The 15755-nt window shown below is 43.3% G+C and overlaps 1 protein-coding gene across 1 annotated transcript in view; it reads left to right on the top strand.

The window, feature by feature from the left end:
* Positions 1 to 15755, top strand: part of LOC107118443 (DNA polymerase zeta catalytic subunit-like) — a 129150-nt gene that overhangs the window by 100193 nt on the left and 13202 nt on the right. The window contains exons 20-21 of the mRNA XM_015420784.1: positions 1468 to 1586; positions 2290 to 2408. Coding sequence (XP_015276270.1) covers positions 1468 to 1586; positions 2290 to 2408 — 238 coding nt within the window. The remainder of the gene's footprint in view (positions 1 to 1467; positions 1587 to 2289; positions 2409 to 15755) is intronic.

Here is a 15755-nt window from a genome sequence, read left to right on the forward strand (position 1 = left end):
GGTGCTCTGATCTCTCTTCGCCTGATGCTTCTGCTTCTTCAGGTAGGACCTGTAAATTGAAATCATACTGCTATGTCCTAACCTGTTTATTGTGTCTTCCAGCTGCCAGCTCCTTTCTCCACCTGGTTCAGCTCTTCTAATCACCCATGTGTGGGACTGCACAGAGACCATGACGAAGATAAACAGGTTGCTTACCTGTAACTGATGATCTTCGAGTGGTCATCTGTGCAGTACCACAATCCCACCCAGCCTTCCCCACTGCTGGCATCTCCTGTTCACTCACCTTGAGTTGATAGGACTTACCTGTAGCAGTCGAAGGAACTGAGTGGGAGGCGGCTCTCTCCCCCGCTCCAGGCATGCGCAGTACGTGCCTGCTCCCCAGTGGGGGAAAAGAGCCCACCAAAAAGGACTCCTGAGGCAAGCTCTGGAATGTTCTCCGGTCGAGGTCATGCGTAGGCACCCAACCCATGTGTGGTACTGTACAGATGACCACTCGAAGATCATCAGTTACAGGTAAGCAACCTGTTTACATTTATGTAATAAAGACTGTTGTATGAGTGAAAAGTATAAAGATTTAGATAAATTCACATAAATGCATTTGATCTTATAGTAAAATTCAGGTGGGTAGCCATGTTAGTCTGAAGCAGCAGAACAAAGTTTGAGTCCAGTGGCACCTTTAAGATGAACAAAGTTTTATTCAAAGTGTAAGCTTTCATGTACAAAGCACACTTCTTTGTGCAAAGAACACTTTGCACACGAAAGCTTATACTTTGAATAAAACTTTGTTCGTCTTAAAGGTGCTACTGGACTCAAACTTTGTTCTGGTTTGTGGTGTATGTGTGTTCCCAAGTAAGCTAGGCAATGACTTTTCTGGCATGTGTAGACAAGAATGGAGAGTCTGTAAACTTGGGTATGGCATAGTGGAGCCTGAACATAATTTCTCTGGACCTTTTACAAATAGGGAGCTCTTTCCCCTATTTCATTCATTAAAGAACAGATCTTATTTTTGAAATACCATAAATCAGTTATACCAGTTCCTAATAAGGTAGTTTTCCTTTCTTCACCTTTCCCCCCTCATGCTTCAGGGTTAGACCTGCATTCCTTCCTCCCTCTCTTGTTGTACACTGCTGTGTACTCTGGCTCAGTGGCACTGAAGCACTTAACGGTGGCATCTCATATTATAGACTTGAGATGTGTCATACTTTTCAAGGATGTTGGCCACCTAGTCATATAGGTGCTGAGAATTTATATCTTACTTATCTTTAATGGACTTTAATATGCTTGTATGTATGTTCCCAGGCAAGCTTCCGTTGAAGCACTGACCAGGCTTGCTTAGCTTCAGCACAGTTGCTGCCATTGTGTACCTTCAGGACATATCCTGGCATGGCTGTTTTCTTTTGATTAATCTTATATTCAGTTTTGTAGTAATGTTGATTGAGTGATTAAAATATTCTTTTAATGTTTTAGATGATAAAAAAGAGAATAGATTTGCTCCAGAGCAAGATGAATATGGGTCTGATACAATGAGTGAAATAAACATTGTTGGACGGGTTATCTTAAATATTTGGAGAATTATGAGAAATGAGGTAAAGTCCAGCAAAATTATATTGAAGATGGTAAAGAAATTTATAATAGTTGCTAAATTTAACTTGTATTATCCTGGTTTCACTTGTTATACACTGACTTAAAAATAGCTGTTAGCTGTTTCTTATGATATTTTTGGTAACAGAACAGTTTTCTATTCACGTAATTTACACATTTTCTATGTCCCTTCATAAGATTCTGTCAGTACAGGAAATGTGAAATCTTTTTAAATGTTTTGAAAAACCATAGTTTCACATTTTAAAAAGCGTGTTTCTGTATTCTTTAACATATTTCACTTAACCAGTTTTTCTCTCTGTTTCCTGACCAAAACTAGTACCTGCATTGTGCTACCATAACTTCAGTTTTTATTAGCATAAATACATTATTTACATATTTCTGTTATAACTGGTGGTAATGATGGTAGCATACAGACCAATCTTGTGCAGAGTTATTTCAGCTGAAGTCAGCTGATTTCACTGGGCTTAGACTGGAGTAACCATGCATAGGAGTCTACCATTAAAAACATAAAAAGTTTATGACAAGTAGACTAGAGCCCCACATGATCAGATATAAAGTAGCACATTACAATGTGACCAACAAGTTTATGCAACTGTTCTTTTTGCCTTAATACTAAAAAGACATTGGGATTCTTATAGTTATTGAAAGATCTTACTACACACATAATCATGTCTGCTCTTATTCTAGGTGACTCTAACTAATTATACCTTTGAAAATGTGGGCTTTCATGTACTTCACCAGCGTTTTCCACTGTTTACCTCTCGCAATCTGTCTGATTGGTTTGACAACAAGTCAGACATCTATAGGTAATTATATGTTACAAGTATTTTAAAATATTTTTCTGTTTCAAAATCTAGTCTATATGTGTCAACAGGGATGACAATTTAATAAGCAGGATTTTAAAACAACTACAACTAAGGTCTCCTGTAAGTCCCAGATACATAATCAGTATTCATATCTATTTTCTCAGGTCAGTCACTTGAAACACAAACAAGGAGGGACACACTTGTTTATTCACAGTGGTGGGGGGGAATCCCACCCTTCCCCCTTCACTTGTTCTCCCATCTGTTCTCAGGCTCCTGCCCCCCCCCCCAGGCCTTTGAGAAACTTATGGAGGAGGGGGAGCTTTGCCTACCCATCTCCTCCCCCCACTCTGCTTACCTGGCTGCTGCTCTGCCTGCCCAATGGTCCATTTCCCAGCTGCTCTGTCTTCCCTGACCACCCATTCCCCTCCCTACTGTTCTCTGTACAGGGGCAGTGGGGAGGCAGTGGTGATTCCTGCTTTCCCACCTTCCCCTGCCCACCATCTATTTTGCCCATGCTGCAGCAGCCATCCCTCCTTCATCTTCCAAGGCAGCCAGCAGAGGTACCTTGTCTGCATTTGGGGGATTAAACCACCTCCTTTTAATTTTTTTCATATTCTCCAAACCTGAGGGTCTCCCAAGCCTCCAGAAATATCTCTCTTCTCTCTCTATGACCCTAGCCATAGATTTAAGTATCTGCAGATGAGGCCATGTTGAGAATTAGATGCATTAATGTTGTCTTTGCACTGTAGTTATCATTAATGTATAACCAGTTTGACATCATTTAAGTAATTTGGACCAATGGTATCAGAAGAACGATATTTGATACCTGGATTAAATATAAAAGGTTTTTTTCAGATGAGAGACCACTTTGGATAATACCAGCAGAGGTAATTAAACCTTATTAGGTTTATAAGGGAGAGGACTGGTTACAATATAGAGATATTTTGAAATCTGATGGAAAATCATTTGAGATGAAATCAGAGGAAGAAATGGACTATAAATATGGTTAGTTACAATATAGACAGGTTTATGATTTGTTTAAAACAGATACAAAAGAATTTGGGTTCAGGAAAAAATATAATGAAATTGAAAATTTGTGGTTGGAAGGAGGCAAAAAGATGATATCTAAGATGTATAAGATTTTGCTAAAATGGTATATGGAAGATGAAACAGTGAAAGAGCAGATGGTAAAATGGGCAGTTAATATGAATAAGGAAATATATAGGTCATCCTGGGAATTTTTATGGAAAAATGCAATGAAAATTTTAACATGTAATAATCTAAGAGAGAACTGATATAAGATGATGTATAGATGGTATATGACACCAAAAAAGATAGCGAATATAAGTAACAATTTATCAAACAAATGTTGGAAATGTAAAAAAATAGAAGGCTCTTTTTACCATATGTGGTGGACATGTGATAAAGCAAAAAAAAAAAGGACTGAGGTCCATACAGAGATGGAAAAAATAATGAAATGTAAAATTAAGAAGGAACCTGAAGTGTTCCTTTTGGGACTTAAAATGGAGGAAGTTAATATTGCAAAACGGATTTTAATGTGGTATATGATTACAACTGCCAGAATGATATACGCTCAATGTTAGAAGCACGAAAGAACTCCCGATATCTGGGAATGGTTGAAAAAGTTACTTTTTATGGTTGAGATGGACAAAATGACAAGAAAGTTTAAAAATCAAGAAGCAGAAGATTTTTTTTGCAGATTGGAAAGACTTTAAAGACTACTTGGAGAAATACTGGGATGTAAAAAACAATTTATTTTGCTTTGACAATTACTAAGGTTGGGTAGACATTTAGATTAAATTTAAACATGTATAGATAGACAGATAAAAAGATACGTTACCTGAAAGAATTATGTTGTGAAAGAATTGGAAAAGGAGAAAAAATTCAAGAATGTAATAGAGGTTTGAGCACTGTGGGAAGTCAGAAGGGGGGGAGATATTTGGATAAAAGGATATGAAAAGTTTGTTATATGACATAAAATTTTACTTATTATTATATCCTAATAAAATTGTTTTTAAAAAAAAGTAATTTGGACCAATGGCCACTTCAGCATAGTCAGAAAAGTGGAATAGTTTGAGACATTATGTACTTGATTCTGCACTTAAGGCATTACATACATAGTATTGGAGCTGACTATACTAATAATAGCTATGCTGCAAAGAAAACAAATGAAGGCTGCGGTCACACACACTAAATAATCCACTTTCAATGCACTTTCAGTGCACTTTCCAACTGGATTTTGCCAGTTCACACAGCAAAAATCCAGATTGAAAGTGGATTGAAAGTGGATTGTTTAGTGTGTGTGACCACAGCCTATGTCTTGATGCTGCCCCTTTTTAAATATTACAGGATTTTATGGTGTAGTCACCTTTCTGTTTCTTTCTTGCATCAGACATTAAAACAATTGCGGTTCCATTTCATTAGTCAGGGAAGTTAAATGTATTGGGTTGGTTCCAAAATTGAGTTTCTGTTCATGGAAGCGACTTTATCAGGGGAGCAGAACTTTCCCCCCTCCACCACTTTCTGTTAACAGAAAACTTAATCTGGACTCATTCTATTCATAGCAATATATGATGATAGTGGTATACAGGAAGGAAAAACTAGCAACAGGAATTAAGAGGGAAAGTACAGTGGTTTATAAAACAGCTGCATTGAATAGAAAGCAGTTGTGGTTCCATCCAACCTGTAAGTGATATAATAAGTCACTCACCTTTTAAATTTAAAATACATATAGTTTACTAATTCAGCTGCAAATAATTTTTAAAATACAATATCTTCTCCAGTATCAAGTAGGAGTCTTTAAGGTGCCGCAAGACTAACAGATCTATTTTGGTATAAGCTTTCGCAAACTAGGTGCATCTTCTCCAGGTTCTGTCTCTTGCTGTACCATAAAACTCTGTTACTTTTAGGCCATTGGGAAGCAGACTATGAGTTGGATTCAGTGGAAAATTTCCAGTTGCACTATAGGTCTTGTGCAAGTAGAAATGCAAGAAAAAGACTGCAGTAGCCACTTGACTTGGTCAGCATTACTATATTCTCATTTGTATTTCCGTTTGCACAAGATGTTGTGTAACCAATTTCTGGGCTTTATAATATATAGGGAGGGAAGCACTAAGTGTTGCACAAGATCTTGCACAAGCAGCACTGTACTAAATCAGTTTGTTGCTGCTTGTGCATTTTTGGTTCCAAGCCTATATGTCAGAAATTGTCTGGAGACTGCCTCTAAGAATACCAGATCCTGCTGCCTTCATATTGTTTTTCTCAGCAGTTCTGTAGAGCTAGCAGCAAAATTGCCTAGATAAAAGATTCATACACATCATCTCAGGAGCACCTCGAAAGGGTGAACCCTTTGTAGCTGTATCTCTTTCCCCAAAGCCATTGCTTATCAGATTTTTTTCACTGCCTTGTCATGGCGAGGGGGCTTGAGCGGTTTGATGAAGCTGTGGGTATGCCGTGAAGGGCCACCCAAGACGGACAGGCCACAGCAGAGAACTCAGACCAAGCGTGATCCACTGGAGAAGGAAATGGCAACCCACTCCAGTATCTTTGCCAAGAAAACCCCATGGACAGTAACAAAAGGCTAAAAGATATGATGCCGGAAGATGAGCCCCTCAGGTCAGAAGGTGTCCAACATGCTACTGAGGAAGAGCAGAGGGCAAGTACAAGTAACCCCAGAAAGAGTGAAGCGGCTGGGCCAAAGCCAAAAGGACGGCAGTACTGGGATACAATCTCAAAAATGACAGAATGATTTCTGTCCGATTCCAAGGCAAACCATTCAACATCACAGTAATCCAAGTCTATGCCCCAACCACTGATGCAGAAGAGGCTGAAGTGGACCGGTTCTATGAAGACCTACAACACCTCCTAGAACTAACACCAAAAAATGATGTCCTCATCATCATAGGGGACTGGAATGCTAAAGTAGGAAGTCAAAAGGTAACTGGAATAACAGACAAGTTTGGCCTTGGAAAGCAAAATGAAGCAGGGCAAAGGTTAACAGAGTTTTGTCAAGAGAACACACTGGTCATAGCGAACACCCTTTTCCAACAACCTAAGAGGCGACTCTACACATGGACATCACCAGATGGGCAACACCGAAATCAGATTGACTATATAATTTGCAGTCAAAGATGGAGAAGCTCTATCCAGTCAGTAAAAACAAGACCTGGAGCTGACTGTGGTTCAGATCATGAGCTACTCATTGCAAAATTCAGACTTAAACTGAAGAAAATTGGGAAAACCACGAGGCCATTCAGGTTTGACCTAGATCGCATCCCTGATGAATATACAGTAGAGGTGAAGAATAGATTCAAGGGTCTGGATTTGATAGATAGAGTGCCTGAAGAACTATGGACAGAGGTTCGTGACATCGTACAGGAGGCAGCAATCACCACCATCCCAAAGAAAAAGAAATGTAAGAAAGCAAAGTGGCTTTCTGATGAGGCTTTACAAATAGCAGAGGAAAGAAGGAAAGCGAAAGGCAAAGGCGAAAAGGAAAGATTTACCCAACTGAACGCAGATTTCCAGAGAACAGCAAGGAGAGATAAGGAGGCCTTCCTGAATGAACAGTGCAAAGTAATAGAAGAAAACAATAGAATGGGAAGGACTAGAGATCTCTTCAAGAAAGTTGGAGAAATCAAGGGAGCGTTCCATGCAAAGCTGGCCATGATAAAGGACAAAAACGGTAGGGACCTAACAGAAGCAGAAGAGATTAGGAAAAGATGGCAAGAATACACAGAAGAACTATACAAGAAAGACCTCGATGTCCTTGACAACCACGACGGTATAATCACTGACCTCGAGCCAGACATCCTGGAATGTGAAGTTAAATGGGCCTTAGAAAGCATTGCTAACAACAAAGCTAGTGGAGGTGATGGTATTCCAGCTGAGCTATTCAAAGTCTTAAAAGATGATGCTGTTAAAGTGCTGCACTCCATTTGCCAGCAAATTTGGATAACGCAACAGTGGCCACAGGATTGGAAAAGGTCAGTATACATTCCAATCCCAAAGAAGGGCAATGCCAAGGAATGTTCAAACTATCGCACAATTGCACTCATATCACATGCTAGCAAGGTCATGCTCAAGATCCTACAAGCTAGGCTTCAACAGTACGTGGATAGAGAACTACCAGAAGTACAAGCTGGGTTTCGAAGAGGTAGAGGAACTAGAGATCAAATTGCCAACATTCGCTGGATTATGGAGAAAGCAAGAGAGTACCAGAAAAATATCTACTTCTGCTTCATTGACTATGCTAAAGCTTTTGACTGTGTGGATCACAACAAACTATGGCAGGTCCTTAAAGAGATGGGAGTACCAGACCACCTCACATGTCTCTTGAGAAACCTGTATAAGGGCCAAGAAGCGACAGTTAGAACCGGATATGGAACAACTGATTGGTTCAGCATAGGAAAAGGAGTACGACAAGGATGTATATTGTCGCCTTGCTTATTTAATATATATGCAGAGTACATCATGCGAAATGCTGGCCTGGATGAATCACAAGCGGGAATTAAGATTGCTGGGGAAAAGATCAACAACTTCAGATATGCAGACGATACCACTCTGATGGCAGAAAGTGAAGAGGACCTTAAGAGCCTCTTGCTCAGGGTAAAAGAGGAGAGCGCAAAAGTGGACTTGAAGCTCAACATCAAAAAAACTAAGATCATGGCATCCGGCCCCATCACTCCTTGGCAAATATCAAATGAGAAGGGAGCACTCACTGGAGAAGACCCTGATGCTGGGAAAGATTGAAGGTCAAAGAAGACGGGGACGGCAAAGGATGAGATGGTTGGACAGTGTCATCGACGCAACGAACATGAAATTGAGCCAACTTCAGAGGACAGCAGAAGACAGGAGGGCCTGGCGGGAGCTGGTCCATGGGGTCGCGAAGAGTCGGACTCGACTGTGTGACTGAACAACAACAACTGCTGTATTGTTTCCCCACAACTACCATTTCCCCCTCACATACTGCACAGTACCAGCTGTTTCTGCCTTCGTTATTTGGGCCTGTCTTCCAAATTCAGTGTAGTGCACCAAAACTACTAAATAATTCTGCTTTGAACTTTATCAGAGAATTGGTACAGCATACTGAGATTACTGGATGGTGTTTGTTCCTACCTTTGTACATTTGGGCCTGATCTTGAGAATCACTCTAGCATACCCAGACCATCTTTGCACTGATTATCTTGTCATTGTCTTCAGAAGGCTGCTCCTTTAGTTTGTTGAATTGATCTGATGATAAAAGTCAAAGCTTTAGGCTTTGAAGGGTCAAGCCAGATGGGCAACAACTGGCCTGCACCAATAAAGTAGCCCCAATTGTGGTGTGGCCATAAGATGATGTATGGAGATTGGTCCACAAAATCCATGTTTGTGTGACATAGTCACACCCTCAGTCACCTCCTTCCTACAATCCTGCTGGTAGCAGCTGTTCAGGAGCCTTCAGTACATCAGCAGAGCTTGACGCTGTCTTTCTCAGACTTGTGAACAGGAAAATAAGACTCTGTGACTAAATTACAAAAGAGGCTTAGCAGGTGCCAATCCACCTTTGGGATGAACTTTTAAATGGGAGATTACTGTGTATGAGCAAAGATTCAGTGTATGAAACAGAAGAAATACAGCAGTCACCTGAAGACTCCCCCCCCCCCCCCCACCAAAAACCCCCCCCCCCCCCCGCAACCAAAACACAGAAAGGCAGTGCACCTGCTAAGGATGTCAGTTTTCCTGTATTCCAGTTTCTGAAGGCTTACATTCATTATCTTTCTAGTCTCCTCTAGAAGAAAGGGAGCTGCTGGGATCAGATCAGTTTTGAGAAGAGGTGGTGCTAGGCAGAATTTTTCTCCTTGAGAAGCTGGATAAGATGTTGGTTTTTAAGACCTGGGTATTCCCTCCAGTAGACTAAGACTACCTATGCAGCTGTCCCCCCTCAGAGATGCATTAGCAGATCAGGAATTAGACCTGTACCTTTGACCTGTAACTTTGAGTACTGCTTGCTTTTGAACAAATATTACAGAGTGAATTGATGAAATTGGCTGTAAGTTTAACCAATCAAAAGCTGTACCTCCAGAAGGGAGGTCTAACCAAAGGACTCCACAGATTACAGAACTGAGAGCACTTTGAGACCCTATCCTAAATGCTTTAGTGGCACACTTTTATTTTGTCAGAGCTTTCTTAATCTGAATAGAGAAAAGATATGTATCACATACTAGCACTTCCCCTAAGCAAGTTCATTCATAGTGACATACCATGCAGATGCCAGTCTCAGGGTCTGACAGACTTTATGTCCAAGTTTTGGCCATAGTATCACAGCTAGGAACAGTTCTGAAAGAAACTCTGAAGTAACTGATTCATTCCGTTATAGTCTCCCTTATGAAGGAGAAAGAAACTGTTACGTGAACCAGTCATAAGCAGATAACTGGAAAAGTGGAATATAAATGTAGTAAATAAACTAAGTCTTTTGTAGACAAAACAGAGAGGAAAAGTCTCTGCATTTGGCTATACCAAATTCTAGTTCTCTCCCTACCAGGTAACATCTGAAAAACTGAGATTTCACAGATTTGGTTCCCAGCTAAATCAGTCTTCAAATTTCCAACCATATAAAAGATTCTCTTGGCATACAGTGGATAAAGGACACATAGGAGGTCCAAGACACTACTTCTCCCAGCAGTGCCATTAGCCCCACAACAAATGCAATGATACGGGACCCATTTCTCCTCAACATATCCAAGCAGAGGGGAGACAGTCATTTCTTTAAAGTATGAACATTATCACCCATTGTGGAGAGCCAGCATAGTGTAGTGGTTAAGAACAATAGACTCTAAACTGGAGAACTGGGTTTGATTCCCTACTAAGGGTGTGCTGTTTTTTTTGTTTTTTTACTGGTATTTTTCAGTTTGGGTCTCTTGGACCTGGAAGAAATTCAGGATTTCCCAAAAATCCCAGATCCCGCAGCCTGGTTTAAACCAGCTTGATTTAAACCTGCAGCACGCATATCTTGGCTGGGACCAGTGTTCCCTCTAAGCTGTAGAGTCTTGTGAGCAAAAATTCCACTTTGTGAGCTACATTAAAGCTATGAGCAGTAATTTGGCTGCTGCATAAATTAGTTTGCTCTGGAGCCCTCCTTCCTGAGCTAAGAGAAAAATGTGTGAGCCGTAGGCTAAAAAACTGTGAGCTAGCTCACACTAACTCAGCTTAGAGGGAACACTGGCTGGGACAGCTTCTCCTGCAGCCTGATTTAAACCGGGCTGCTTGAGAAGCCAGCCCCAGGAACTGCTATGCTGCGGGGAATTTGCTTCCCAAGGCACTCAGATCCTGGCTGGGATGTTTTTTCCTGTCTGTTTTAAACCGGGGTGCACAAGAAGCCAAGCCCAGGATCTGCCAGGCCCAGGATCTGCTGTGCTGCGGGGAGATTGCTCCCCAAGACACGCAGACCCTGACTGAGATGGCTTCTCCTGCAGTCCAGTTTAATCAGGGCTTCTTTATACTTTAAAGGGACTGCAGTAGAAGCCCAACAAACAGCTGAGAGGCAGGAGCAATCTGAGATATCTGGGATTTTTTTGGGATTTTTTTGTTTTCTTTCCCCAAGAAAATCCAGATACATTTGGGATGCTGTAATATACCCAGAAAGTACCAATAAGGTATTTTTCAGGTATATTTTCAGTGCAGGTAGATCCGAACGCACACCTCTATTCCCCACTTCTCCATATGAAGCCTGCTGGGTGACCTTGAACCAGCCGCAGTTCTCTCAGAACTCTCAGCCCTCACCTACATCACAAGGTGCCTGTTGTGGGGAGAGGAAGGGAAGGAGACACCTTAAAACAGGGCAAATTGAGGTTTAGAAATGTATTCTTCTTCTTCACCCAACGAAACAATTGATAAAATCTCCAAAAATTCCACCATAGATTTTGTAGAGTTACCCATTGTTCAACTGCTTTACTTGAGCCCTTTCCAAGAGTCATACAACATCTGGAGTGATCATATACCCACAAGGTTGTTCTGTCTCCAGACAGGAATCTAGACTGGAGTCTGATCAAGGTCATTTGGAATCTTCACCCTTCAAGGATCTATAGTTAAAAGTATTAGGATCATACCATAATCACACTTCTGTCAGCCATCTATTCATGATAGCTGAAAAATCATTATATATAATGTATTCACCTTGTCACCCTTTTAAGCTGGTGGGAGAGCAAATATCTATCCAGAAGAGAACTCTAATGATACAATGCAATCCAATTTGAGAGGATACAGGCCTCCTGATTCATGTCACTTAATGTAAACAACTTTGAACCTGTGGCTCTTCTTCGTGGTCTCTGTGCATCACACCTTTGGGATATAGTGCGCCTGCGCCGACCCCAATCGGTACTTCTAGAAAGTGAAAGGGATTTTCGCACCCGCTCCCCAGTCATGTGCTGAGCTCCAGTGTGCATGGCTAGGGGAGGGGCACGACAATCCCGCCAGTTCTCTAGTAGGATCTTCTCTACTTTGGTCGGTAACTTCTTTTTGGCCTTCTGGCTTTTTCTTCTCTTTGAGAGATTCCTGTTAGTGAAAAGACTAAATTTGTGTTAGCTATTTTGGAGTATTTTCGTTGGGTTTTTTGCTTCGGCAGACTGCTCCCCCCCCGGCCTATATCCAAACGGTGGGGTTTCTTCAAATGGTGCCCTCAAGTGCGGTAGTAAAGTCCCCCCCCCCGACGGACACTCCCTTTGTCTCCTGTGCCTTTGGGAATCACACCAAGTAGACTCCTGCGCTCATTGTGCGAAGTTCTCGTAGCAAATGAGAAAGAATAGGGCTACTAGACTTTGTGTCGCACTTTAGGAGTTGGCCCCCTCACCGATGGCATCATCAGAAGACACTTCGGGACACGCCTCTATGTCGACCCCTGTGTCAGGATCGACGGCCGTGATGTCTCCGGCACCAACCCATTCCAATGTTGATCGACCAGTGCTGAAATGCTCGGTCCAAACATCCCAGTCCGAAGCCCACACTCCCACTAAGAAATGCTGGGAGGGCAAGGACAAATGGCCTGTCAAGCATAAGAAACACAAAAAGAGCTCTGCTAAAGCTCCAATAACCCCACATCAGGCAACAGAATCAAATTCCACTGGGGCGGTTTGGCTTGACTCCTCTGGTCATGAGCAGCAACAAAGTGTACCGCTTTCGCTTTCACTGCATCCTATCCAGCTTGACGCAACTATCCCGGTCCTCCAGTGTTGAGAGCCTTCACTTGGACCAAGGAGCTAGCAACTTTGTACATCCCTCGCCACATTGCTCTGATGATCGAGATCGATCATCAAGGTCAGTCCATCTGCCCCCCCCCCCCCCCCCCCAAAGCAATGGCAGCGGCAGTATCTGTATGGAGCCTATCCCTTTCCAGGTGGTATGCCATGGCTCCCGCCGCATGCTGTGGAGTGGGCGTCAATCCACCTCCTCTTGACTTTCTTGGTATCGAGATCCTCCGACACCAGAGTTTGTAAAACCACAACCATCGAGACCGACGGGCAGAGTAGCCAGACCACCGCCCTCGACAGTCCCGCAGTTTAAAGGTCCACCGAAACCAACTCCATTGACACTGATGCTCCCAATGTCCTTCTCGGAACCCTCAGAACATTCTGCTTCCTCCGAGGCCTCATCTCAGTCAGGAGATGAAAATCCCGATCCTACAGTGGAGCCCTCGCCACCCAAGAAAGTAGCCAGAGGACCTCCCAATTTCTCCATCGGAGGACCTTAAGTCCTATGGAGACTTCATTAAGAGTATGGCTAATACATTGAACTTGTCGACTGTTCAGCCTCCACCTGTAGTTATGGATTCAGTGTTTGATATAGTACAGATGGACACTTCAACAGCTGTCGCGTTACCGATGATGTCAGTCCTGTTGCAAGCATCCAAAGCTCCGTGGTCTCACCTGGCTTCCAGCCCCATCTCCAGCCAGAGGATAGATCACATGTATAAAGTGCAAGAGACAGGCGCTGAGTTTTTGTTCAGCCACCCCAAGTCGAATTCGGTGGTTGTCACCTCCTCTTCGAAAGGCATTCCTCATCCCCTGACAAGGAAGGGAAGAAGTTAGACTCCTTTGGAAGGAAATTTTATTCCACTGGAGCATTGGGCATTAAGACTTCCAACTATACTCCCTGTATGGGGAGATATCAATATGCTCTGGGAGCAGTTGTCTGAGTTTATTGCAGCCTTCCCTGAGGACTTCAATCGCCAAACTAGGAGGATCCAAAAGGAGGGCATGCTCTTGACTAAGCACCAGCTCAGTGCCACTAAGCATACATTGGACGTGGCGGCTAAGACGCTCACCTCAACAGTTACCCTTCAGCGCCATGCATGGTTGCGAGCCACAGCCTTACAACAGGATACTAAGGCCTTCATTGAAGACCTTCCATTTGAAGGCGAAGGACTTTTCAGTTCTACGATGGATACCGTCTTACAAGACCTAGACAGGAGTATCAAGATGTCTCGCAATCTAGGGGCGACACCGGCCCCTAAGCAAGGCATGACAAAACCCTGGAACAAGTCGTGGTCCCGCAGATCCTCACTTAAGTCCTCCCCAGAGATGCAGTGGCAGCGATCACCAAATGTGTCTTCTCGCCCTTATGGCAACAAACCTAAGTTCTCATCAGCCACACAATCTAGGGCAAAGACTCCTAGGGCCCAGAAACAGAGTCTTTGACTCCAACTGTCCGTTCTCACACACCCCAACCCACCTGTATCCTTACCTGTCTTCTTGATAACGGATAACATCAGATCAGTTGGTACTTTCTGTCATCAAAGAGGGATACCTTATAGAATTTATCCAGACTCCCATGACCTCCAATTTTGCACTCACTCCACCATCAGGTGTGCTCCTGGAAGAAGTTAAAAATCTTCTTCGAAAGGATGCCATAGAACCGGTTCCTATAAGTCAACATCATCACGGCTTTTATTCCAGTTATTTTACAGTCCCCAAAAAGGACGGAGGCCTCCGTCCTATCACGGACCTCAGAAACCAAAATCGTTTCATTGCTTACCGGAAATTTCAAATGACGACCTTGCAGAGCATCCTCCCACTTCTCGAGCAAGGAGTGTGGATGGTAACTCTGGACTTACAAGGTGCATATTCCCACATGACTATTCATCCAGCTCACAGGATGATTTGCGTTTTGTGGTAGGGGAGGGGCACTTTCAATACAAGGCCCTCCCTTTTGGCCTTTCAATGACGTCCCAAGTCTTTATGAAGTTTATGGTGGTCACCACTGCCACCTTCGCCTGCTAGGTGTCCGGATTTTTCTGTACATCGACGATTAGTTGTCAGTAGCAAATTCCTAAGCAACCCTGCTCAAACACATAGATTTGACCTTGACCACCCTGGAGGCATTAGGACTGAAAGTAAACCTGAAAAAAATCAATGTTCCTTCCTTCATTGATGGTCCAGTTTATTGGAGCTATCCTGGACTCGACAGCCTGCAGGGCATTTCTCCCCCCAAAGAGGGCGGGCGACATTATCGCTTTCATCAGCCTTCTGCGACAGCAAGGGGACGTGTCAGCAAAACGGATCCAATGGCTCCTGGGGCTGATGGCTGCCACTACAGCAGTACTTGTATTTGCCAGACTGCAAATGAGACCACTTCAGCTGTGGTTCCTCAAGTGGTCCTGTCCTCAGCTTCAACCTCAATCCCAATGGTTCATCCTCCCGGCACAAGTGCTGGACTTTTTGGACTGGTGGGAGGACCCACAAAACCTTTTGGAGGGAGCTCCGTTCCATTCACCCACCCCAGAAATGACTCTCACCACAGATGCATTTCTGTGGGGATGGGGAGCACATCTCAGAGGGATGTGTATGTGCGCCAAGTGGGAATCTCATGTGGCTCACAAACACATCAATTTCTTGGAACTGTTAGCCATCCAGTATGCCCTTAGATCGTTTCATCATCTCGTGGCTCACCACACAATTGCAGTTCTGACAGACAACACCACAGCGTTGTGCTACCTCAACCATCAAGGGGGGACGGTGTCCAGGGGACTATGTCGACTGGCCTTAAAAATCTGGGGCGAATGCCAATCATGGGGTGTTTTTCTCATAGCGGTTCACCTGCCTGGGTCCCTGAATGTGCAGGCGGACTTCTTGAGCAGAGGGGAAGCATCCTTGCACAAGTGGGAACTCAATTGGGCGTATCTCCACCTGATTTTCAGTGAGTGGGGCAACCAGAAGTGGATGCGTTTGCAACACGCCAGAACGTGAAATGTCACCTGCTCTGCTCCAGGGTGGGAAGGGATCCCCTGTCCTTGGGAGATGGACTCCTCTACCTGTGATCCCCCAAGCATGTGTACCTTTTCCCACCAATTCCTCT

This window comes from Gekko japonicus, unplaced genomic scaffold, assembly GCF_001447785.1.
Source record: "Gekko japonicus isolate JY-2015 unplaced genomic scaffold, Gekko_japonicus_V1.1 scaffold1809, whole genome shotgun sequence".
Lineage (NCBI taxonomy): Eukaryota > Metazoa > Chordata > Lepidosauria > Squamata > Gekkonidae > Gekko > Gekko japonicus.